Source organism: Ranitomeya imitator, chromosome 4 (assembly GCF_032444005.1).
Source record: "Ranitomeya imitator isolate aRanImi1 chromosome 4, aRanImi1.pri, whole genome shotgun sequence".
In the NCBI taxonomy this organism is placed as follows: domain Eukaryota; kingdom Metazoa; phylum Chordata; class Amphibia; order Anura; family Dendrobatidae; genus Ranitomeya; species Ranitomeya imitator.
The window spans coordinates 385,799,271-385,823,925 of NC_091285.1; the positions used below are offsets into that span (position 1 = coordinate 385,799,271).

General features: G+C 48.0%; 1 protein-coding gene across 4 annotated transcripts in view; it reads left to right on the forward strand.

The window, feature by feature from the left end:
• The window catches only part of UPF2 (UPF2 regulator of nonsense mediated mRNA decay), a 156,579-nt gene that overhangs the window by 94,834 nt on the left and 37,090 nt on the right, over positions 1–24,655 (forward strand). For all 4 annotated transcript variants that reach the window (XM_069765218.1, XM_069765220.1, XM_069765221.1 and 1 more), the window contains exons 15-17: positions 13,069–13,252; positions 16,633–16,778; positions 22,259–22,363. In XM_069765218.1, the coding sequence (XP_069621319.1) occupies positions 13,069–13,252; positions 16,633–16,778; positions 22,259–22,363 (435 nt within the window). The remainder of the gene's footprint in view (positions 1–13,068; positions 13,253–16,632; positions 16,779–22,258; positions 22,364–24,655) is intronic.

The following is a 24,655-nucleotide window of genomic DNA, read 5'->3' on the forward strand; positions in this document are numbered from 1 at the left end:
ACGGGTCTTTCATTAGACCCTTATCTACCTCAATGTGCGTCGTTTCTTTTCAGGTTTTTCTGGAGGGATACAGGGTGAACAGTCACACCTGTAGTCCCACAATGCGGACTATGAGTACGGCGTGTACTGCCACCCCGTATCCTCATAGATCCCTCTCCAGGACCAAGATCCTAGCACACAAGCGTGCTCAGAAGTCCGGTCCTGGCTCCGTCCCCCACCCACTCGCCCACCAGAGCCTGTCGGTTGCGGAGACGAGGACGTCCATCAGCTCCCTGGACGTCTCATTCCCCTTCAGGTTAGTAACGGCGTGGGATGTTTAAGGTGAGTATTTTCCCCATTCCATCCCATCCCATACAGATCTTCAAAGGGGGGATCCCACTGGTCGTCTCCCGTTGCACGGGCAGCTGCACACAGTTGCAGGGGCCTTTTTTTCTGTGCGCACGGGCCGAGATCCCTTTAACCGCGCGGCGGCCGTGCTCTTTCTGTCTGCCGCGCTGCTTCCATAGCTGCGGCCGTTCTGCCTCCTGTTCCGGCGCGGTGGCCTTTCCAGGCTACCGCGCCGCTTCTGGCCCCTGCGACCGCACGATTCCGGCCGCCCTTAGCGGCTCCCCTGCCATCTGTGCCAGCGCGGCGGCTTCGGGCCCCTGCAGCCGCGCTGCTCCGGCCGCTCTCTGCGGCCACGATGCCTTTGTCCCAGGCTGCCGCGCCGCTTCCTACCCGCGGCGCACAGCTCCGGCGCCGCGGTCTTGCACCGGTGGACGCCGGCCTCTAATTTAGGCCCCGGCTTCACCCGGGGCCTACTTCCGGCCGCGACTCCGCCACTACCTCCTTATATCGGGCGGGCTTTTCTCCCGCCCGACTGGTTCAAGTCGGTGAGCTCCGCCCACCAGCGCCATCCTGGCGGTTAGCCTTGCCCACTTTCTCCTGCGCCCCTGAAGTGGTTTTTCGGCACCAGGACCGCCTTGCCCTGGCTCCTCAAAGCGCATAGCCTGGCGTCCTCATCCCTTGCGGCTCAGCATTGCAGCCGGTTCCGGACAGAAGAGTGTCCCAGAAGTCTGCTCTGTCTGCCTGCACCCCTGCGTTAAGGACCATCGACATCATGAGGTGCAGCTTTCCATCCATCACCTGTCGTGAGTAGCTCTGCTGCAGCCTGACACTCTCCTCTGCTTTCCTGTCCCCTAACCTTCTGGCTTCTTCAGGGGTCCTTCACCATGTCTAATCTTAAGGGAAGTCGCTTTTGTCCTCCCTCTTCTGCCTTAGTCTATCACTTTGCGTGTTCGCCTTATGCCCACCGCAGCGTCTGCCGTGAGTAGCTCTGTACCGCAGACTGATACTCTCCCCTTCTGATTTTTTCCTCGGACCCGTTCGGTCTAATTTTAAGGGAGGTCGCTTCCGGCCTCCTACCTTTTCTCAGGCAGGCCTGCAGCAACCCACATTATGTTCACCGCCCAGGAACCCCCTGCTGCTCCACCTCAGAGCAAAGTCCCCATCCTCTCTGTCTTTTATCAGTAGCGGATCTCACACGGGTGTCCCAGACCCTTGTGTCCATGCCTGATCGGTTGCCCCTGCAGACTTCCGTAGTAGCCAGCGGGTCGCAAGAAGCTCCGTCCGAGACTTCTAATACAGGCCGCGAAAGATCCAGACAGGAACGCCGGTCTGAGTTCTCTTCTCGGTCCATTTCGCCCCACGGTCCTTCTCTGTGGTCGACTTCCCCCTGGTCTTTTCCCTCTGAGTCAGGCGAGGCTTTCTCTGATGCGCCTTCGGAGGATAATTTGGGGCCGGATTCTAACCAAATCGCTAACGAGGGATATGGTTCAAAGCCTCATTGGAGCGACCAATCAGACCTGTGGCATCAAAGATTCCTCTACAAAACCCGCAGATCAGGCGGTTTCGTTTAGACGGTCTAAACTACCTCCCAAGGTATTTGCTCCTCATCCTGAATTCGAGAAGCTTCTGGCCAGAGAAAGAGCGAATTCGACCAGACGTTCTCAAAGAGACAAGCGTCTTGGAGTCTCATATCTCTTTCCTCCGGATCTCATTGCCAACCGGAATGAGAGGCGTTAGAGAACGAACTCTCTCCCTGTGGATCCGTCGGCTGCTAGACTTGCCACCAACACAGTCCTTACGCTGTCCGGTGGGGCGGCTCTGAAAGATTCCATCGATAGGTTCATGGAATCCTTCATGAAGTCGGCTTTTGAAACTGCCGCATCATCCCAATGCCCGGCTTTGTCTTCCACTTGGGTTTCGAAGTCTGTATCCAAGGGGCTAAACAACTCCGTTGGGGCATTCAAGCTGGAGCTCCATCAGGCCGGCTGGCGGAACTTGCCACCCAGATTACTCACGCCAGAGAATAATTTGTTCCCTGGACGTCGCGTCTTCTGCCGCACAGGCGCCCAGTAATGTTGTTGCCAGCCGTCGCACTGTTTTGGCTCAAGAGTCATCAAAGAAGTCCCTTACGAGCCTGCCTTTTCAAGGTTCACGTCCTTTCAGTTCCAAGCTGGACCAAATTATTAAGGACGCCACTGGCGGCACCAGTCCCCTTCTCCAGACCTCGCCTACTTCCCCTTAGGCGGCTACTTCGGTCTTTTCGACCTTTTTCGTAGTTTCGCGGCATCAGATTCCTCTTCGCAACAGCAGAGGCCACAGGCACGTTAAGAGAAGAAGGTATTCTTCCACTCACTCTTTCCTGGCGTGCCCGCTACTCCTAAGGTGGATTCTCCAGGTCCTGGACTGGAAGTTCCACCTAGGCATGACCCACGACTAGACCCCAGCCTGTTTCTCAGGCTGGGCAACCGTCTCCTGTTCCTCAGGGACGTCTGGGTCTCCTCAGTAGAGGACGCATGGGCCAGGGCACTTGTATCCTCTAGATACAAAATCTTCATTTCACGGTCCTGGGATCGTGTTCTTCGAATCCCAACCTCCAAGAGACCCCGCTCTGGTCCCAGGTTTCTTTACAGCCATTGTTTCCCTCCTTAAATCCGGGGTAATCGTTCCCGTCCCAGAACAGGAACGGTTCACAGGCTTCTCTTCGAATCTTTTTGTACTGACAGAGGACGACAAGGTTCGTCCCAGTCTGGATCTCAATTTACTGAACAGGAAGTTTCGTCGGAGACACTTCAGGATGATATTCCCTCGTTCAGTAATCGCTTCCATGGAGGCTCAGGAATTTCGGTTTCAGGCTCCCGAAAGTCTATCCATCTTTCCTGACATTCTAGCCGTTGCGGGTGGCTCGTCAACAGGAAGAAGTTCCGTTTTGTTCAGCGCCTCGTATCTCCGGGCATGTTCGACACTTGTCGGACCAGAGTCTTCCTTCCCGAAGACAGGATATCCCTCCTTTGTCAGGAAGTTCGCTTGCTCCAGGGTTTTCGGCTCCCCTCCTTTCCGATGGGCCTTAAAGGCCCTAAGGAGGCTTCGCCCGTTTCATTCAAGACTTCTTCAGCAGGCTATTCTATCACAGGAGACAGGTCTTTCTTCTCCCTGCATCGTCCGATCCGGCTTTCTCCCGGGTCATACGGTTCCTCGACTGGTGGCCGAGGTCACTTCTCTTATCCCAGAGTAGATCCTTCACAGCATATCCTTCCTTCCAGTTCCCTGGCAGGTGGTGACGACGGACGCCAGCCCGCTCGGCGGAGGCGCGGGGCTTTGTCTCTTGTTCTTTCAGGGTTGTTGGTCGGCGCAGGAGTCCTCTTTGCCGATCAATGTCCTCGAGTTCCGGATTATCTTTCTGTCTTTCCTTCACTGGGTAAGGATTCTCAGCAGCCTGCCAATTCGAATCCAGACAGACAATGACACAGCAGTGGCATATGTCTACCACCAGGGGTGGACTCGGCATTCTCTGGCCTCGGCCGAGATTCCAGGATCCTCCTTTGGACAGAGACAACGGTCCTGGTGAGCTCCGCAGTGCATGTCCCCGGCGTGGACATTTAGGCCGCCGACTTCCTCGGCCACGAGAGCCTCGCGGCAGGGGAATGGTACTTCAGGAGGTTTCCTATCGGATTGCTCTTCGATGGGGGACTCCAGAGGTGGACCTCATGGCGTCCCGATTGAACAGGAAGGTCCCTCGGGTCGGCCCAGGGTCCCGTGATCCTCTCACAGTGGTGTTGACACTTTGGCCATTCCTTGGTCGCAGTTCGTGCTCCCCTATCGGTTCCCACACCTTCCCTTGCTTTCCAAGCTGTCGAAAAAGATCAAGGCTGGATGGGTGCTGGTCATTCTGATTGTCCCGGATTGGCCCAGGAGGTCTTGCTTTGCAGACATCGTCAATCTTCTCGCGGACACCCCTGGTGCCTTCCCAACGGACCCGATCTGCTGTCTCGGGGTCCGATCTGCCACCCGAATTATCGGTTGCTCAGTTTAACGGCGTGGCTGTGGACTCCACAGTTCTAAGAGCGTCCGTCCTTTCGGCCCAGATGAGTCACTCTATAATCCAGGCTGGGAAGCCTTCGTCTTCTTCCAGGATCTACTATCGTACCTGGAAGGCTTACTTTCGTTGATGCGAGTCCAACTGCTTTTCACCTGTGTCCTTTTTCCCTGCCTTCCATTTCGTTTTCCTTCAGGCAGGCCTGGATTTGGGCTTCGCTCTCAGTTCCCTAAAGGGCCAGGTTCCTGCGCTCTTCTTCCCTTTAAGAAGACGTTATCTTCTCAGCCACAGGTTAAGACCTTCCTTCAAGGAGTAGCCCACGCTGTCCCTCCGTACAGGGCCTCTGTGGATTCATGGGATTTAAAGGTTGTGTTGGTTGTTCTTAGGGGTTCCCCCCTTTGAGCCTCTCAGGGAGTTTTCCCTGTCAGTTCTATCTCGGAAGGTGGCTTTTCTCATGTCCATCTCTTCGATCCGCCGCGTTTTTTTTTTTTTTTAAACAATAAATTTTTATTGAAAGTTTTCGGTTTACATTTACGTGATAATCAAGATAATCAAAAAAAAAATCAGGATAAGTCTTTACATACAATCTGAACAATAGTGCATGTGGTTAACTGACATGCAATCATACAACCTAACCAAAGTAAGGGAAAGGGGGAGTGGGGGAGGGGAGCCCGAGTAAAGAGGTGTATAACGTCTAAAGGGTTTGGTAGGTTATTCTGAATCCGACTGAATGTAGTTAGTTGGGTATAGTACCGGTGTGGCAAAAGGGGTATGGTTGGTGTATTCCGCCCAGGGGAGCCATATTTTCTCGAATTTTCCAACTTTGTCCATTAGTATAGCCGACAATTTCTCATTGATCATGTACCAGGTGAGGCGTGTTTTGACTGCGGAAAAGTCTAAGTTTGGTTTTTTCCATGCCAAAGCAATGATTTGTTTCGCTGCTAAAAATATAAATGAGATAAGGGATCGGGTATGATTAGGGATGTTGGGGATGCGCTTGTTAAGTAGTGCCTCCCATGGGTTTTTTTTAAGGTTAATGTTCGCTATGGAAAAAACCAAATGGTATATCCTAATCCAGAACCTTCTGACAATCGGGCAAAGCCACCATATATGGAACATGTCTCCTGTTGAATTGCAACCTCTGAAGCAATTTGGGGAGTGGTTAGCCACAGCTTTAGCTACTCTAGCGGGGGTCAGATACCATCGGGTTAACACTTTGTAGTTGGTTTCTAACATAAGTGTGTTTAACATTCCTCCAGTAGATGAGGACCAAATTTGGGACCATTCCGAGTCTGTCAGGGTAGATCCGATGTCCGACTCCCAACGAACGGTATATTTCAAACAATGCCTATGGGAAGGGGCATTAATGTATGAGTAGAGGAGAGAAATAATCCCCGAGGCATGTGGGTTTTGACGACACTTTTGTTCAAAAGGGGTCATGGAGTAAGGAGGGGTAGAATTTTTTAATAAGGAGTTGGCAAAGTTTTTTAATTGTAAGTATCGAAAGATTTCTCCGGAGGGGAAGTGGTACTTTTCCTGTAGAGCCGCGAATGGGATTATCCCATCAATATTGAACAGCTGGTGAACCCTGGTTATGCCGGCTTCGACCCATCTATAAAAACTTTTGATAGATCCCACGCCTGGGGGGAATAGGGTATTACCCCAAATGGGAGCGAGGGGTAAAAAGGGTGAGATCAGTTGTGAGGAATATTTTAAAGTGTCCCAGATTGTAAGAGAATGCTTTATAATGGGGTTCGAGATATGTTTGCGTTGAGTTGGGAGGATCCATAGTACTGTGTCTAGAGTACTGGGTTGCATTTCGAATGCTTCCAGGGATAGCCATAATGGGGGTTCGTTATAAGCATGGTATAAAGTCAGTTGGCCTAATTGAGCTGCGCGGTAATATTTCAAGAGGTTGGGGACTCCCAAACCCCCTTTTAGGCGATGGCGGTATAAAGTAGCCTTGTTAACTCTCGGGATGCCTCCTCTCCATACGAAGGTGTCTATAGACCTTTGGGCCATTTTAAGGAAGTGTGAGGGGATAGGTATAGGCAGAACGCGAAATAGATAGAGCAATTTAGGGAGGATTGTCATTTTTAGCGCACGTACTCGGCCCAACCAAGAGAGATGTAGTTTCTCCCATGATTGGAGCAGAAGGCGAAGTTTCCGGAGCATAGGAGGATAATTAGCCGCATAAAGGGAGTCTAGGTTAGCTGTTAGTTTAATCCCCAAATAGTCCAAATGGTCAGTGGCCCATTGGAACGGAAAGTTGTGCTGAAGTAGTGAAACAGTAGGTCGCGAAAGGGATATGTTCATAGCGTAGGATTTGCTGGTGTTTAAGTGGAGGCCGGATATAGTTTCGAAGCTTTCTAGGGTATGTAAGAGGGCCGGCAAGGAAGTCTTAGGGGACGACAAAAGCAAAAGCATGTCGTCAGCAAATAAAAGAAGTTTATGAGAAACTGACGCCACTTCCACTCCCTGAACTTCAGAATTAAGGCGCATATGAATAGCTAAAGGTTCAAGCGCCAAAAGAAACAACAGGGGTGAAAGGGGACATCCCTGCCTGGTTCCCCTACTAATAGGGAAATACGTGGAGGAAAAGCCATTATAACGTACGTAGGCCGAAGGGGAGCTATAGAGAGCGTAAATCCAAGAGAGAAAGTGGTCGGGAAACTTCCATCTCCGCAGCACCGCAAACAAATATGGCCATGAGATAGAGTCAAAGGCTTTCTTGAAGTCTAATGACAGTAGCATACTTGGTATGTCACGGTGTTTGCAGAGGTGCAACAGATGGGAGACCCTCCGTATATTGTCTGAAGCTTGTCTCCGAGGGACAAAACCCACTTGATCTTTGTGGATTAGGGTACCCAGGCCAGAGTTCAGTCTTTGGGATAATATTTTGGCTAAAATTTTGAGATCTATGTTGATAAGGGATATTGGTCTATAATTAGACCAGAGTAGGTGGTCTGTGTTGGGTTTAGGTATCATAGATATTGCAGCAATTAGAGAGGCTGCACCTGGCTTATTGCCTTCTCTCAAAGAGTTAAAGTAATTAGTGAGGTGGGGGATCAGAATTGGAGCATATTTCTTATAGTAGAGGGCCGTAAAACCATCGGGGCCTGGTTTTTTATTGGTTTTCAAGTGTTGAATGGCTAGTTCGATTTCACTTGGCGTTACGGCTTGGTTGAGGAGTTCAATCAAATCGGAGCTAAGAGCTGGAAGGGGAATAGAGTCTAAAAATGTCTCTATCGTTTCTGAATTCGAGGTAATTGGGGCCTTGTACAGCTGCCTAAGTTTTTGTTGGAAAAAGTGGGAAATTTGTTGTGGATTAGATGTGATACCAGCAGGTGTGCGTATTCGAATAGGGGGCCTGGGTAAGGGTAGGCATTTTAAGCGTCGAGCTAAATTAGAGTTATTTTTATTATTGAGAGCGTAGAAGCGTTGCTGTGACCATCGTATGGCCCGGTCTGCGATCTCAGTGAGACTAAGATCTAATTCAGTGCGAGCATGGAGAAAGTCGCGATACGTAGTTGGTGAAGGAGTGCTTTTCATCTGAGACTCTAAGGCTGACACCCTGCCCTCCAGTTCAGCTATCCTCGCGTTCCTGTCTTTTTTCTTGCGGGAGGCCTCTTGAATGCAGAGACCTCTAAGCACTGCTTTATGTGCTTCCCAAAGGGAGATTGGCGATGTAGCTGAATGTTGATTCAAGGAGAAATAATCATCAATGTGATTTTTCAGCCTTTGAGAAATATCGGGATAAGAGAGCAGTGAGTCATTCAGAGCCCAGTTGAATGAACGGGGCCGTGGGTGGAGCGTCGAGCATGTGAGGAGATTTGGGGAGTGATCCGACCAGGGTGTAGAAAGAATGGATATATTAGAGATGTTTGGGAGGAAGGATGGGTTAGCGAATATGTGGTCGATTCTAGTGTGCACTAAGTGGCGTGCGGAGAAGTACGTGTAGTCTCTATTGGAGGGGTGGATCTCCCTCCATAAGTCCACCCAGTGGTGTTGGGCGAGAATCTTATTAAGAGCGGTTGAATCCGCAGAAGGGTAAGGCTGCGGGGGATTAGAGGAATGGGGACTTGAGGATTTATCGAGGCTAGCTTTCAGTATGCAATTGGAGTCTCCACATAGTATTGTGGTGCCTTGGGCATGTTCGGAGACTAATTCCAATAACTGGGAAAAGAAGGCAGCTTGGTGGGAGTTGGGAGCATAATAGGAGACTAAAGTGACCAGTTCATCTGATATCAAACCTGTCACCATGATATAGCGTCCTTCCTTATCAGCCACTGACGACTTAAAAACGAAGGGGACAGATTTTTTAAAACAGACCGCGACTCCTTTGGTTTTATTTGGGGCGTTCGCCATGTAGAAAAGTGGATACGAAGTGGACATAAATTTGGGGTAGGAGCTGGTTGAGAAGTGCGTCTCTTGGAGGCAAACCACATCTGCCTGTTGGGATCTATAATAACGAAAGGCCTTAGTGCGTTTGTGAGGGGAATTTAGGCCCCTCACATTGTGTGATAGGATCGTTAATGGCATGATAGATGGTTGTTGAATTTGCTTATGTTGGCAGTAAGTTTTGGGTCGTTGGCGGAGTTAGAGAAATTATTGTTAGGTGGACCAAATTGGTAGAGTGTACTCGGGCGAGTAGTAGGGATGGAAGGGAGGGCAGGTTGAACAATAACTATGATTAGGAAAGGGTAGGAAGAACTCGTTGGGAAGGGGGGGGTGGGACTGTTGTTGGCTAAGCACATAGTGCGAAGCATCAGTGTACAAGGACACTGTGGGGTCATGAGGGTCCGCTAGGGGGCACAATGAAACATATTTAAATGTCGTGAAGAACGGGAGTGAGAACGAGATAGTGGGTTAAGTTAAACTGGAAATTCAATTTCACAGGCTAGGAGTGGGCTTTTCATAGTGCCGGGGGAATTAGGGATAGAGGGCGTAGTGCGAGACCTGAAAATAACCATTATATTAAACATAGTTAATTAACGCCTTAATATGGTCTAGTGAAATATTTGAAACCTGGCTGCCCATTTAAAAGGCCTGACAGAATTCTACAACTTAACACGCTATAAAGAGGAGAAAAGAGAAAAAAAAAAAAAAAAAAAAAAAACACTATGAAAACTCGTGTAATAAACATAGTCACTTGTCTGAAGTGAAGAGCAAGTCAAATGGCGTTGTCAGTCTGGAAGTTCGGTTGAAGCGAAAGCTGTAACGGCTTCTGTAGGGTAGGTAGTGGAGCTGTACGCTCCAAGAACGCCTGTAACAATAAACTGAAAAAGAACACATATGAACTATTTGTTCCATTGAACATTATAAAGTATAGGCTAGCGTGTTGTATCCGGGACTACGCTATGAGGTTGTCCTGAAGAGAAGCCTATGGAGTAGTATAGGCACGAACTAAAGTTAGTGGATATCCAGCACGTCATGGGGGAGCCGGAGGATCACGTGGTCTGGGACGGAGGGTCGCAGGTTGGGGCCTCGAGGAAGAAGGTGGGGGGGATGATGGGAGGTCCATGAGTTGTAGTTTAGACAAGCAACGGCTCGCTCCTTCAGGGGAGAGAACTGTATGGACCATATCGAGATGAGAGAAGATCAGTTTAAATGGGAAGCCCCAGCGGTACTTGATGTTGTTGGAGCGTAGGACCTCCAGGTATGGTTTCATAGCACGTCTTTTGGCGATGGTAGTAGGGGCCAAGTCGGAGAACAGTTCATATGAGTGGCCTTGGAATACCAGCGGTGACGAATTTCTTGCTGCCTGTAAGAGCTGTTCCTTGGTTTTGTAATGATGTAATTTAAGGATGATATCCCTTGGTGGACCTTCCGGTTTGCGTTTGCTCAGGGCTCTATGAATTCGGTCCATTTCTAGGCGCTCTATAGGGATTCCTGGTATTAGTTCTTGAAAGAGAGCCGTCGCCGTGGACTGGAGATCGGTGATTGTTTCGGGTATGCCCCTGATTCTGATGTTGCACCTGCGGGCTCGATTTTCGAAATCCTCCAGTCTGTTGTTGAGGGTGTGAATTTCGTCGTGTAGCATCTCGATGTCTTTCTCGTGAGTAGCAAGGGTTGTGTGGGTAGCGTCCATTTTGTCCTCCAGGTCAGAGGTACGGGAACCGAGTTCTCTGATCTCCTTGGTTAAATCCTTGGTCAATTTTTCTGACATTTTGAGTAGTTCTGAGTGTAAAATTGATTGAAACTGTGATAGTAAGGCAGATTGATCTGAGGTTGAGGTATTAGGGGTCTTGGTTGTTAAAGCTGGAATCATTTCAGAGTCCGCACCCTCAGGTATAGACGAGTTAGAGGATTCTGACTGGGAGAAGGGGCCAGAAGACATATCGCCGTCCAGATCTGTTAAAGCGGCAAATCTGTTGCTGGGTTGTTTTGAGCTGGCTCTGCGTGCTTTAGGCATGAGGGCGAGTTGAGTAGGAAAGGGCCTCCGTGGTGCTTATCCCGTTCAAGGAAAGAGGGTCAGTAGGAGGGCATATTGCAGTGCGACCCCTAGCGGATATAGGGGGGGCACTTTAAGGCATTACAAAAGTCTTAAGGTGTATTATAAGCTGGGCTTATTTGGGGTGGAGACTGCGATGGGAGGGTTGGTATGATGGTATATAGCCGAGAGGATGATTTTTAAAGTAATCCTCATAATGTGCACGGAATTAGAGCTCAACATGGACACTAGGTGTCGCTATTGTATCAGTGAAGACGGTTGGTGACCAGCTGAGTCTTTTTTGTGTATTATAGAATGTATCACCAGTTCTTAGATTGAGCACTAGGTGTCACCAAACGTCTTTCTTCTAGGGCACCCTCTTTATCCCACTGTATATGACACTTTAGTGGAATGCAGACAGAATTAGCCTAGCGTGCCAGAGTATACTTGTATAGCTCAATGTAGCTATGGAGCCTGCAGGCTCAGCAAAACAGTGCACTGTAAAGTCAGTAAATTGTTGCAATTATGACCCCAGGGGAGAGGAGGGTCAGGGAAGCAAGGCTGAGAACCAAAAGAGTCCAGCATACAGTATACAGTATCTCTGTTCAATGCACTCCCTTCCTCTCTGCAGCGTAATGAGAGATAACAGTAGCCCCAGCGATAGGAGACAACAGAAACTCAGCAGGGTGAAAGATAAGTTGGATCTCTAGCAGGTTTATCCTCAGTGCAGGCTGAGGGAGCAGAGGGGAGGAGCACAGACAATAATGCAGACTAATGCAGACGCTGGGAGCCGGCCAGTGTTTATGTAGTTAATGAGGGAGCAAGGGTCCCCGTCTCTCAGGGCACTCAGGGCACACACTGCACATTCCCCCTCTCATACCTCCAGGATTTCCAGCTAGTCCGTCCAGAGCCAAGTACCAGCACTCCGAGTCCCTCTCCTTCCAGGTGCACTGTTAGAAAATGGCTGCCGCCTCATGCAGACACTGCTCTCCACCAAGGTATCTCTGAATTAAATCCAGCTGCGGCCGTGATACCGACCTCCTCAGAAGCCGGATGCCTCCAGGTGCCCAGGGGAGCCCAGCGATACCGGTACCAGAACTCTCTGGGTAATATAGCTGCGGGTTATGGTTCAGGGTAATCAGAGCTCCAGCCAGGCACGTCTTTCCTGCTCCACTACAAAGCCGATCCGCCGCGTTTTTGAGTTGGCGGCCATTTCTTGCCGACCTCCTTTCTTGATTTTTCCACCAGGACAAGGTGGTCCCAGGCCTCCGCCTTCCTTCCTTTTTCGAGGTGGTTTTCATCTTTCCACCTCAACGAGGATATCGTTCTACCTTTTCCTTTTGTCCAGCTCCGACTTATCCTCTGGAGCGATTGTTGAACAGGCTGGTCCTCGTCAGGGCAGTGAGGATCTCCCTGGCTAGCACGGCCGCTTTCCGAAAGATGGATTCTTTTTTCGCCATCCCTGATGGCGTGCGTAGAGGCCTGCCGGCTTCCAAGGCGACTATTGCTCGCTCTATCAGAACGGCAATTTTGGAAGCTTACCGGGTCAAGAACAAGAGTGCCCCCTCCTGAGATAAAGGCTCACTCTACCCGGGCAGTCGGCGCTTCCAGTGCGGTACGTCACTGGGCTTTCGCCGACGGCTTTGCAAAGCGGCAACCTGGTCTTCCATCCACACGTTTCGCCGAACTACGGCGGACTCCAGCCTGGGCAGAAGGATCCTGCAGGCGGCAGTGGTGAGTCCTCGGACCTGATGGAAGTCTGTTTTTCCCACCCCATGGACTGCTTTGGGACGTCCCATGGTTCCTGTGTCCCCCAATGAAAGGCGATAGAGAAAACAGGATTTTTGGTTGCTTACCGTAAAATCTGTTTCTCGGAGCCTTCATTGGGGGACACAGCACCCTCCCAAGTTGAACAGCTCTGTTTACTGTATACGTTTGAGTTGTTTGAACACTCTTTGAGTGTTTGAAACTGTTAATCTATGGAGCGGCATGGAATTTGTTGGCGCCATGTAGATAAAGTTTATTATTATTATATTATTATTATTCTTTCTCTTTTACACGTTGCTTCTCCTACTGCTTTCTCACTAACTGAATATCCTACTTCCTGTCGGTAGGGTGTACACTGCAGAGGAGGAGCTAACTTTTTTTTATTTGCATAGTGTCAGCCTCCTAGTGGCAGCAGCATACACCCATGGTTCCTGTGTCCCCCAATGAAGGCTCCGAGAAACAGATTTTACGGTAAGCAACCAAAAATCCTGTTTTTTTACATTTCTAGCGCTACGTGTGGTGGAAAAAAAGCCTGGATGTATGGACAAAAGATCACCCATTTCCTATAGACATTGACTATATGATAACTGATACTCTGGAGCTGCTGAGGCCAAAGATGAAACTGTGCAACTCCTTGACCGAAGCTGTTCGACAAGTTCAAGATCTGGAACGAGAGTTTCTTGTAAAGCTAGGTGAGCAGCTTCAGTTAAGGAATATATATACTTTAATGCTGTATATCTGCTGATGGCTCTCTGATGATCTGCAGATGGCTCCCTCTAGCCATTCGCTAGCAGTCATGGGGGCAGTGCAGGGAGTGATTAGTGACTGCTCACTACACAGAAAGTGTGGCCGTAATCACTCCCCAGAATTTTGAGTGACGGCTTCTCAGAGTATCAAAGTGTCAGGGAGTGATTACAGCCGCACTCGCCGTTTAGCAAGCGGTAACTGTAACCACTCCCTGGACTGCTCCCAAGGTTGATAGCGAATGGCTGCTGGGAGGATATACAGTTGTTGGACTCATTGACATGTATGACATAGTGCAATCTGAATATCCGATCAAACTCTGCCATGCTGGAATTATATGTATTTTTTTTTTTGTAAGACAGACTCTATCCGAGGAAAAAAATCCGACATTTGCACAGCCTCATAGCATAACATTGGTCTGAGTACAATTCGATGTTTTGTCGGATTTCACTCTGACCGATAATCCGATCGTCTGCACCTGCCCTTGTTCCAAGTTATCTATTGATGAACTTAGAAAAATAAGGAGACTGTTTTCAGTACAGTGGTCTACTGTTGACAGACCTGTACATCTTCTCACAATTTGCTTTTCCTTGTTCGTGGTAGCATTTCTTTTAGGTTCTTTGCCCTTATTGAACTTCACTGTATCTGTTCCTGGTAGTCTATCTTTGTATGTATTATCTAAATTTTTGTCACCACAAGAAATAGAAGTAAACACATTCAGGATTATTACACTAGCAATTACATAGAGGTTTACGTGGCAAGAGTAATTACTTGCAGCCCTTCCCACCCGTTTCCCACGATTCTTGGTAATTGCTGTGTTTATTTTAGCTATACTTGTCCTCTTTTCCCGGATTGTTGTATTTAGAGATCGTTCCATTATTAGGTTTAAAAAAATGAACCAATATCTTTATCTGATGCAAATGTAAGTATCCCTTAAAGGGAACCTTTCATGTCCCCAAAGGCACACTCCGCTTTGACACATCGCTCTGTACACTTGCGCTGCAGAGCAAATTGTCAATCAAAATGCTGGTGCTTGCTAACCGCTGCCTCTCATTGTACTGAGGGTATCTAAAGCCGCTTCAGGCACTTCTCTAAAGCCAGCAGCTCCCAGAGGAATACAACATTCATTTCCTCGCCTGTACGGCCAGTAAGGCAGCTGGACAACCTTGGAAAGCTATTAAACCTATATCTGCAGTTTTTTTTTTTTTTTTGCGTAAGTCTATTGTACAAAAATCATCTTTGTATTTGTGTTTCATTAAACATTTAGCATCGATTTCCTTCTATAGCCTTATTACATTGTCTATTCCTGGCTGGAGAATGTGTTAACTGAGAGTCCATTAGTGAGTTCATTCTGACAATCAAATGGAAGAGTTGGTAACTCTTTTATCTGCTTTTTTTTTTTTTCTTTTTTTTTTATTAAAGCTTTGGAAGTCATCTACATATGCATGCAGATCATAAAAAGCGGGATAAAATTTATATCTTGATATCTGTGTTCCAATGTCTTATTTCAGAGAAATCCACATTTTTTTTTTTTATTTGTAAATAAGCTGTTAAAATCTATGGACCAGACACTGATCTCCCTGAGGCCATGTTCACACGTTCCTGATTCCCTGCTGTTTTTTCTGCACTAAAAACCGCAGCTCTTGGCAGAAAACGCAGGTGCGTTTTTTGGTGCGTTTTTTGATGTGTTTTTTTAGTGCAGTTTTTTATGCAGTTTTCTCTGCAGAGTCTGTGTGTTTTCTAGGAAGTTTTTTTTAGGGTTAAAATGGCTGAAAATACCCTACCCTTAACCCTAGTTCTAACTGTAGTGGGGGGAAAAAAAAAAAAAAAAATTCTTTATTTTATTATTGTTACTACATATGGGGGTGATAAAGGAGGGGGGGCATTTACCTTTTTTTTATTTTGATCACTGTGAGGTTATCACAGTGATCAAAATGTGCCTGGAACGAATCTGCCGGCCGGCAGATTCGGCGGGCGCACTGCGTATGCGCCCGCTATTTTGGAAGATGGCGGCGCCCAGGGAGAAGACGGCCGGACGGACACCGGGAGGCCCGGTAAGTATAAGGGGGGAGATTAGGGCACGGGGGGGCGTCGGAGCACGGGGGGGTGGCATCGGAGCACGGGGGGTTGCATCGGAGCATGGGGGGGTGGGATTGGGGCACGGGGGGGCAGCCACACTCCGCCCACGCACTTCCTGCTGCAGCGGTTCTGCACCACAAACCGCAGAAAACCCGCAGATATTTTTTTCGTCTGCGGGTTTTACTGCGGGTTTGACCTCACAATGGAGGTCTATGGGTGCAGAACCGCTGCAGTTCCGCAAAAAGAAGTGACATGGTACTTCTTTTTTACCGCAGCTATTCAGCGCGGCTTTTTTCGCGATTTTCCGCAATGTGGGCACAGCAGTTCCTGTTTTCCATAGGGTACATTGTAATGTACCCTGCATGGAAAACAGCTGCGGACCCGCAGCGGGAAAATCGCGGCGGTTCCGCATTAAAAAAAGGATGGTGTGAACATGGCCTGAGAATCTGCCTCTAGAGGTTATATTACATGAAGGGAAGTTACCAGTGTGAGTGATGTAATAACACAGAACAGGAGACCTGAAACTTGTCTCATTACAAACACATTTGTAGCTGCAGCTCTCACAGCTCTGCTGTATTATAATACTGGCTGTCTGTGAGATGGAAGCTGAAGCACTGAGAGGGATCTGCAGATGTCAGTTATAATCACACACAGCTCTACAGTGAGATCAGAAGAGCAGCCCGTCAGTCATTACATGTCTCACACTGGTAACACCACCTTTCATTTAAAATGAGCTATGGGGGCAGATTCTCGTGCAGATCAGTGTCTGGCTCACAGATCTTATTAGTTTATTTACATATTCCAGAAAAAGCAATGTTTTTCTGAGAAGACATTGGATCATAGATATCAAGGCATCATTTTATTCCACTTCCTATGGCTTCCTATTGTCGGATAACCTTTGAGGTGGTTCTACTTGTATTGATGTACTTTTTAAATTAACAACCTTTTTGATAAAAGAAAGACAAATCTATACTTCCCATTGGAGTCCTCTCTCCACTCCATTGCTCCAAGCAATGACACCTGAACCACCAGTCACCTGACTCTGCAGCGAATAAGTGACTTCTGTGGTCTGGTGACTGGTGGTTGTGACATTGGTGCTGGAATGAGGAGCAGATTCTAGTTGTAATAATGCTGCACATTAAAAAGCTTTACCCAGCTCTGATCTTCTCTCATTAATATATTCTGTATTTTCTTTTATTGTTGCCTGTTCTGACAACCGCTTCATTATTTATTTATTTTTCATCCAAAGGCCTGGTGAATGACAAAGATTCAAAGCACACTATTGCTGAAGGAGAAGCTCTAGAGTATGAAGATGATGAAGAGGAGGAGGAAACTGGGGCAGAGACTGAGGAGCAATCTGGAAATGAGAGTGAAATGAACGAGCCAGAAGAAGACGTCAGTACATTTTCTAATTTGTTTTAATCAATTATGATCTAAATACGCTCAATATAAAACCCATTATATAGCGTAATTCTCCATTGATTTAGGAAATTCCAGTGTTTCAGTAATGACAACCTTATATAATTCTTGTTGGAGCATAAGATGATTTTAGTTTCCGGCAAGTAATCGCTCTTGTCATGTCTGTACATGACGTATATACTCGAGTATAAGCCGAGATTTTCAGCCCACTTTTTGGGGCTGAAAGTGACCCTCTCGGCTGATACTCGATTCAGTGTCAGTGAGGGGGAGTGGCGGCTGTCACATACTCACCTGCTCCTGGCGCTGTCCCTGCATGTCCCATGGTCTCTGGGCAGCGCTTCCTGTGTTCAGCGGTCACGTGGTACCGCTCATTACAGTAATGAATATGCATGCATATTCATTACTGTAATGAGCGCTACGTGACCGCTGAACACAGGAAGATGCCGCCGGCTCCCGGAGACCATCTGACAGTGAGACGCTGCCAGGGACCGCGCCGGGAGCAGGTGAGTATATCAGGGGAGGGGGAGCATTGCGTGATGGTCACCTTCCACGTTCCATCGCTGCGCGCTGCTCTGTCTTCCGTCCTCTGGCTGTGACTGTTCAGGTCAGAGGGCGCGATGACGCGATTAGTGTGCGTGCCGCCCTCTGCCTGAACAGTCAGTTGCGAGGATGGAAGACAAAGCAGCATGCAGCGATGGAACGTGGAAGATGACAATCGCAAGTGCTGGGGGCCTGAGTGAAGAGAGGTGAGTATGTGATTATTTTTTTTTTTTTTTTTTTAATCGCAGCAACAGCAAATGGAGCAAATGTATGGAGCATCTTAAGGAGCATATATGAGGAGCATCTTATGGGGCATATATGAGGAGCATCTTATGGGGCATATATGAGGAGCATCTTATGGGGCATATATGAGGAGCATCTTATGGGGCATACATGAGGAGCATCTTATGGGGCATAATGTGTGGAGCATCTCATGGGGCCCCTAATGTGTGGAGCATCTCATGGGGCCACAATGTATGGAGCATCGTATGGGGCCACAATGTATGGAGCATCTCATGGGGCCACAATGTATGGGGCCATAATGTATGGAGCATCTCATGGGGCCATAATGTGTGGAGCATTTTATGGGGCCATAATGTGTGGAGCATCTTATGGGGCCATAATGTGTGGAGCATCTTATGGGGTCATAATGTATGGAGCATGTCATGGGGCCATAATGTATGGAGCATCTCATGAGGCCCCTAATGTGTGGAGCATCTCATGGGGCCATAATGTGTGGAGCATCTCATGGGGCCATAATGTGTGGAGCATCTTATGGGGTCATAATGTGTGGAGCATCTCATGGGGCAATAATGTATGGAGCATCTCATGGGGCCCCTAATGTGTGGAGCATCTTATGGGGCCATAATGTGTGGAGCATCTTATGGGGCCATCAACCTTTTATGTAGCATTGTACGGGGCAAATGTTTCTATGGAGCATCTTATGGGGCCATTATTAACCTTTGTGCAGCATTATATGGGGTATATTTTAATATGGAGTATCTTATGGGGCCATCATGAACTGTATGGAGCATTATATGGGGCTCCTGATTCAATATGGATATTCAAAAACACTTAACCTACTGATGTCTCAATTAATTTTACTTTTATTGGTATCTATTTTTATTTTTGACATTAACCGGTAGCTGCTGCATTTCACACCCTAGGCTTCTACTCGAGTCAATAAGTTTTCCCAGTTTTTTGTGGCAAAATTAGGGGGGTCGGCTTAAACTCTGGTCGGCTTATACTCGAGTATATACAGTACTTATATTTTGTGACTCCTTTTCCTGGAAATGTATGAATTAATTGACAACTGAGTGTTTCCCTTCACCTAGTAAAAAGGGTCATCACTAGTTATGAGCGAATATACTCGTTACTCGAGATTTCTCGAGCACACTCGGGTGTCCTCTGAGTATTTTTAAGTGCTCGGAGATTGTTTTTCTTGCCGCAGCTGAATGATTTACATCTGATATCCAGCATAAGTACATGTGAGGATTCCCTAGCAACCAGGCAACCCCCACATGTACTTATACTGGCTAACAGATGTAAATCATTCAGCTGCGGCAAGAAAAACTAAATCTCCGAGCACTAAAAATACTCGGAGGACACCCGAGCATGCCCAAGAAATCTCGAGTAACGAGTATATTCGCTCATCACTAGTCATCATAGTCTAACACTGACCATGTCAGAGGATTTAAGCATACATATTAGATTAATATAGGCCTAACCCACAGATTACACTGGGACCAGCCACTCATCCAATGAGCCCCTACTTCTCTATAACTGCAAATGTCAGGGACAGGAGAAGGCTGTTGACTCCATCTGGCAAGGGCTTACTCCTCTGTATTCATTCATGACATGGGCACCTTCCACTTGTACATCAGTGGTATAAGAAGGGGGGATGGCTGTCTGCTTAATGAGCATTTGGTATCTAAACCATTCTGCCTGCTTGCAGGTCACAATAACCCTAAATTCTTTTGCTGACTATGCACTTATTGTCTAATCCCATCAGTAAGTTTCCATTTTTAATTGTATAGTGTATAAAATATATAGGCACCCTGACTGCCATCAGTATACAAAAGAATCAAGCATGTTAGATTTTAGTCATTACTTTCTTTCTTCAGAAGCATCTCCGCTTTTTGTATTGAAAAAAATGGGACAGATCAGAGCGTGCAGATATTACGAGATGCAGTCACTCAGTCAGCATTACAATGAGGTTTTGCAAGGCCCAACCCTTCTAACAACTATCCTCCACACTTCTCTTAGCAAGGGCTAAAGATCAAAGTTGTCAGATTAGTAGTAATATTTTCAAGTTCTAATCTCCATAGGAACAAGAACTGTTGTAATGTCTTGGGGCATAAATTCATGCATTGTGCAGAGTAAATGGAAGATTTCAGCAAAAAGTATATAAATAAATAGAGGTGGAATAATAATTTGGTTACTAAATCTGCACAAAATTACTTGATATTACTTTTGCATCAGTTCTAGTTCAGAAAACCATGTAACAGCCATTTTCAGATATTTAATATATACCGTATATACTCGAGTATAAGCCGACCCGAGTATAAGCCGACCCCCCTAATTTTGCCACAAAAAACTGGGAAAACCTATTGACTCGAGTATAAGCCTAGGGTGGAAATGCAGCATTTACCGGTGAATTTCAAAAATAAAATAGATCATTATTTCCCCATAGCTGTGCCATATAGTGCTCTGCACCGTTCATTATTGCCCCATAGCTGTGCCATATAGTGCTCTGCACCGTTCATATTTCCCCATAGCTCTGCCATATAGTGCTCTGCACCGTTCATATTTCCCCATATCTGTGCCATATAGTGCTCTGCACCGTTCATATTGCCCCATATCTGTGCCCTGTATGCTCTGCACCGTTCATATTGCCCCCATATCTGTGCCCCATATAGTGCTCTGCACCGTTCATACTGCCCCCATATCTGTGCCCCATATAGTGCTCTGCACCGTTCATACTGCCCCCATATCTGTGCCCCATATATGCTCTGCACCGTTCATACTGCCCCCATATCTGTGCCCCATATATGCTCTGCACCGTTCATACTGCCCCCATATCTGTGCCCCATATATGCTCTGCACCGTTCATACTGCCCCCATATCTGTGCCCCATATATGCTCTGCACCGTTCATACTGCCCCCATATCTGTGCCCCATATATGCTCTGCACCGTTCATACTGCCCCCATATCTGTGCCCCATATATGCTCTGCACCGTTCATACTGCCCACATATCTGTGCCCCATATAGTGCTCTGCACCGGTCATACTGCCCCCATATCTGTTCCCCATATAGTGCTCTGCACCGTTCATACTGCCCCCATATCTGTGCCCCATATAGTGCTCTGCACCGTTCATACTGCCCCATAGATGCTCGACATAAATCTGTGCCGCTGCTGCAATAAAAAAAAAAAAAAGCCATACTCACCTCTCTTGATTGCAGCTCCCGGCGTCTCGTTCCGGCGTCCGGTTCCGGCATCTCTCTGCGCTGACTAATCAGGCAGAGGGCGCCGCGCACACTATATGCGTCATCGCGCCCTCTGACCTGAACAGTCAGAGCGCAGACGCCGGGAAGATGGAGCGGCGCCGGGAAGATGGAGCGACGCCCGGCGGCTGGAACGGGGACAGGTAAATATGACATACTTACCTGGTCCCGACGTCCGGCTCCCTCTGCCTGTCCCACGGTCTTCGGTGCCGCAGCTTCTTTCTCTATCAGTGGTCACCGTTACCGCTGATTAGAGAAATGAATAGGCGGCTCCACCCCTATGGGAGGTGGAGCCGCCTATTCATTTCTCTAATGAGCGGTCCCACGTGACCGCTGAAGAGGGGAAGAAGCTGCAGCACAGAAGACCGTGGGACGGCAGGGACAGCGCCAGGATCGCTGGGACTAGGTAAGTATACCTCAGCGCCCTCAGCCCCTCACCCGCCGACCCTGCCACCCACCTTGACTCGAGTATAAGCCGAAAGGGGCACTTTCAGCCCAAAAATTTGGGCTGAAAATCTCGGCTTATACTCGAGTATATACGGTACCTAAAGATGTTCCCTGGGTGCCTGGCACCTGGCGGTGCGGGCCACTCTGCGTGTGCCGGGCAGCTGGGGGTGCGGGCCACTCTGCGTGTGCCGGGCAGCTGGGGGTGCGGGCCACTCTGCGTGTGCCGGGCAGCTGGGGGTGCGGGCCACTCTGCGTGTGCCGGGCAGCTGGGGGTGCGGGCCACTCTGCGTGTGCCGGGCAGCTGGGGGTGCGGGCCACTCTGCGTGTGCCGGGCAGCTGGGGGTGCGGGCCACTCTGCGTGTGCCGGGCAGCTGGGGGTGCGGGCCACTCTGCGTGTGCCGGGCAGCTGGGGGTGCGGGCCACTCTGCGTGTGCCGGGCAGCCGGGGGTGCGGGCCACTCTGCGTGTGCCGGGCAGCCGGAGGTGCGGGCCACTCTGCGTGTGCTGGGCAGCTGAGGGTGCGGGCCACTCTGCGTGTGCCGGGCAGCTGAGGGTGCGGGCCACTCTGCGTGTGCCGGGCAGCTGAGGGTGCGGGCCACTCTGCGTGTGCCGGGCAGCTGGGGATGCGGGCCACTCTGCGTGTGCCGGGCAGCCGGAGGTGCGGGCCACTCTGCGTGTGCTGGGCAGCTGGGGATGCGGGCCACTCTGCGTGTGCCGGGCAGCCGGGGGTGCGGGCCACTCTTCGTGTGCTGGGCAGCTGGAGGTGCGGACCACTCTGCGTGTGCCGGGGGGTGTGGGTCACTCTGCGTGTGGCAGGATATTTAGATGCAAAGTGTGGGCGCCAATCTGAACCTATACTCCCTAACAGCCTAGCTACTACTTACTTGCTAATGATTGTTTTGGTAATTACTCTTATGATATCGATCACCTTAAATAACATTAACATCTACATTTTACATTTTAGGATGCTTCAGAAAATGAAGAAGAAGAAAGAGAGGAAGAAGAGGAGGAAAATACCGATTACATGACTGATTCTAACAAGGAAAATGAGACTGATGAAGAAAACACTGTATGTAGCCATGTTCTTATTGCTCTGCACTATCTCTGTGTGTGAAGCATTTAAAAATGATTGTGATCTAGGATAATCTATTAGCCCCTCTATTTTCTGATTCCCTCTTTATGATACTTGGATTCCTGAACTAGTTTTGTTTCTCCACTTTCAGGGAAGTTTGGAAAAAACTGTGTAAAATACCTGAAATAACCGGCTCAGTAAGTACTTGCCCTTCCATGGTCCAGTGTCGACTTCTTGCCGCTGCTCCAGTCCCGCTGTTTACAGTGGTGATGTCACGTCAGCAGCGAGCTTCACCGTTCTAGCCAGTCACTGAGCTCAGCATCGCGTGCAGCCATCTTGTGTGCGTGAGTGCTGATGCTTAGTGACTGACAGGAGGGGGTGCTGCACCCAGAGAGGGCGAGTACCTGCTGAGTTTAGTTTATGCAATTTACAGTTTGGGGCCCACTTTTCTGAAAGTGGACAACCCCAACCTTTTTAACCCCTTCACGACCTCTGGATTTTCCGTTTTCATATTTTTCAGTCAATATGGCCATGTGAGGGCTTATTTTTTGCGGGACGAGTTGTACTTTTGAACTACACCATTGGTTTTATCATGTCGTGTACTCGAAAATGGGAAAAAAATTCAAGTTGAAATTGTTTTTTGGATTTTTTTTTTTTTAACATGTTCACCAAATGCTAAAACTGACCTGCTATTATGATTATCCAGGTCATTACGAGTTCATAGATACCAAACCTGTATAGGTTGTTTTTTATTTAAATGGTGAAAAAAAAAAAAATCCAAATTTTGTTTAAAAAGAAAAAAAAATGCGTCATTTTCCGAGACCCATAGCGTCTCCACTTTTTGTGATCTGAGGCTAGGTGAGGGCTTATTTTTTTGCGCACTGTTCTGACATTTTTAGTGATACACATTTTGGTGTGGATAAGATCTTTTGATCACCCGTTATTGCATTTTAATGCAATGTTGCTGTGCCAAAAAAATGTGTAATTCTGGCATTTAAACTTTTCGCTACGTCACAGAAATGCTCACTTGCTACGAGTTCTGACCATTGGGCGGCGCTCATAGCAATCCTGCAGTGATAACTATAGAGGTCCGCTGGAGACCTCTGGTTGTCATGCGGATCCATCTGTGACCTGCGATCATGTGATGGAGTCTCCGATGGGCGGGGTTAGTGACACGAATCTGGTATGATCACATTAAATGCCGCTGTCAGTGATTGACAGCGGCATTTAAAGCGTTAACTGCCGCCGGTGGATCACCATTCCACCCGCGGCTGTTATGGGCACATGCTGTTCTAAACTGCTGACATGTGCCGGGAAAGATGTAGGCTTAGCATCGGAGCCCACATCAAAGGGAGGGACACGACATGCACTGTACTAGTACGGTCCTTGGTGTGAAGGGGTTAAAAAAAATCCAACGTTTGTCGGGGAAAAAAGTTGCCTTTTCCAAGACCCGTAGCGTCTCCATTTTTCGGGATATGGGACATGAATAGGTGAAGGCTTATTTTTTTGCACGCCGAACTGATGTTTCCATAAATACCATTTTCAGGTAGATACTTTGTTTTGATTGCCTGTTATTGCATTTTATTGCTATGTTGCGGTGACCAAAAAACGTAATTCTGACGTTTTTGATTTTTTTCACATTGCGCCAATCTGAATAATTATTTTGATCAGACATTTCTGACAGTAGCGATACCAAATGTGTATTTTTTTTCTATTTCTTTTTTAATGAGGCAGAAAGGGGGCAATTTGAACTTTTTATATTTTTTTCAATATTTAAAAAAAAAAAAGTTTTCTTTTTATTTTTGATTTAATAGTCTCCTTAGGAGACTTGAAGCTGCAATCATCCGATCAGCCCTGCTATGTGTATCAGAAATCATCTCCTATGAACACTGACCATGGGCCCATGTTCATAGGAGATATGCAATGACCAGCTTGGGGGTCTTTGCAGATCCCCGACTGTCATGCCAACCCATCGGCGCCTCGCAATCATGTGACAGGGGCAACGATGAGCGGGGTTTGTAACGTGCATCCGGTTTCCGCTAGTTAAATGTTGCTGTCAGAAATTGACAGCGGCATTTAACATGTTACCAGCCATGGGTGATAAAATCAGCTGTCATGTGCCAAGAAAGATGCAGGCTTAGTCCTGGAGCCCGCATCAAAGAGAGAGACACGACCTATGACGTACCTAAATATTATACGTCTTGAAGGGTTAATACTGCAGGCTTTTTTTGTGTGTGTGTGGTTTTTTATTTCTTCCCCTTTCTCCAAGAGCAAGTTGTAGTTTTGATT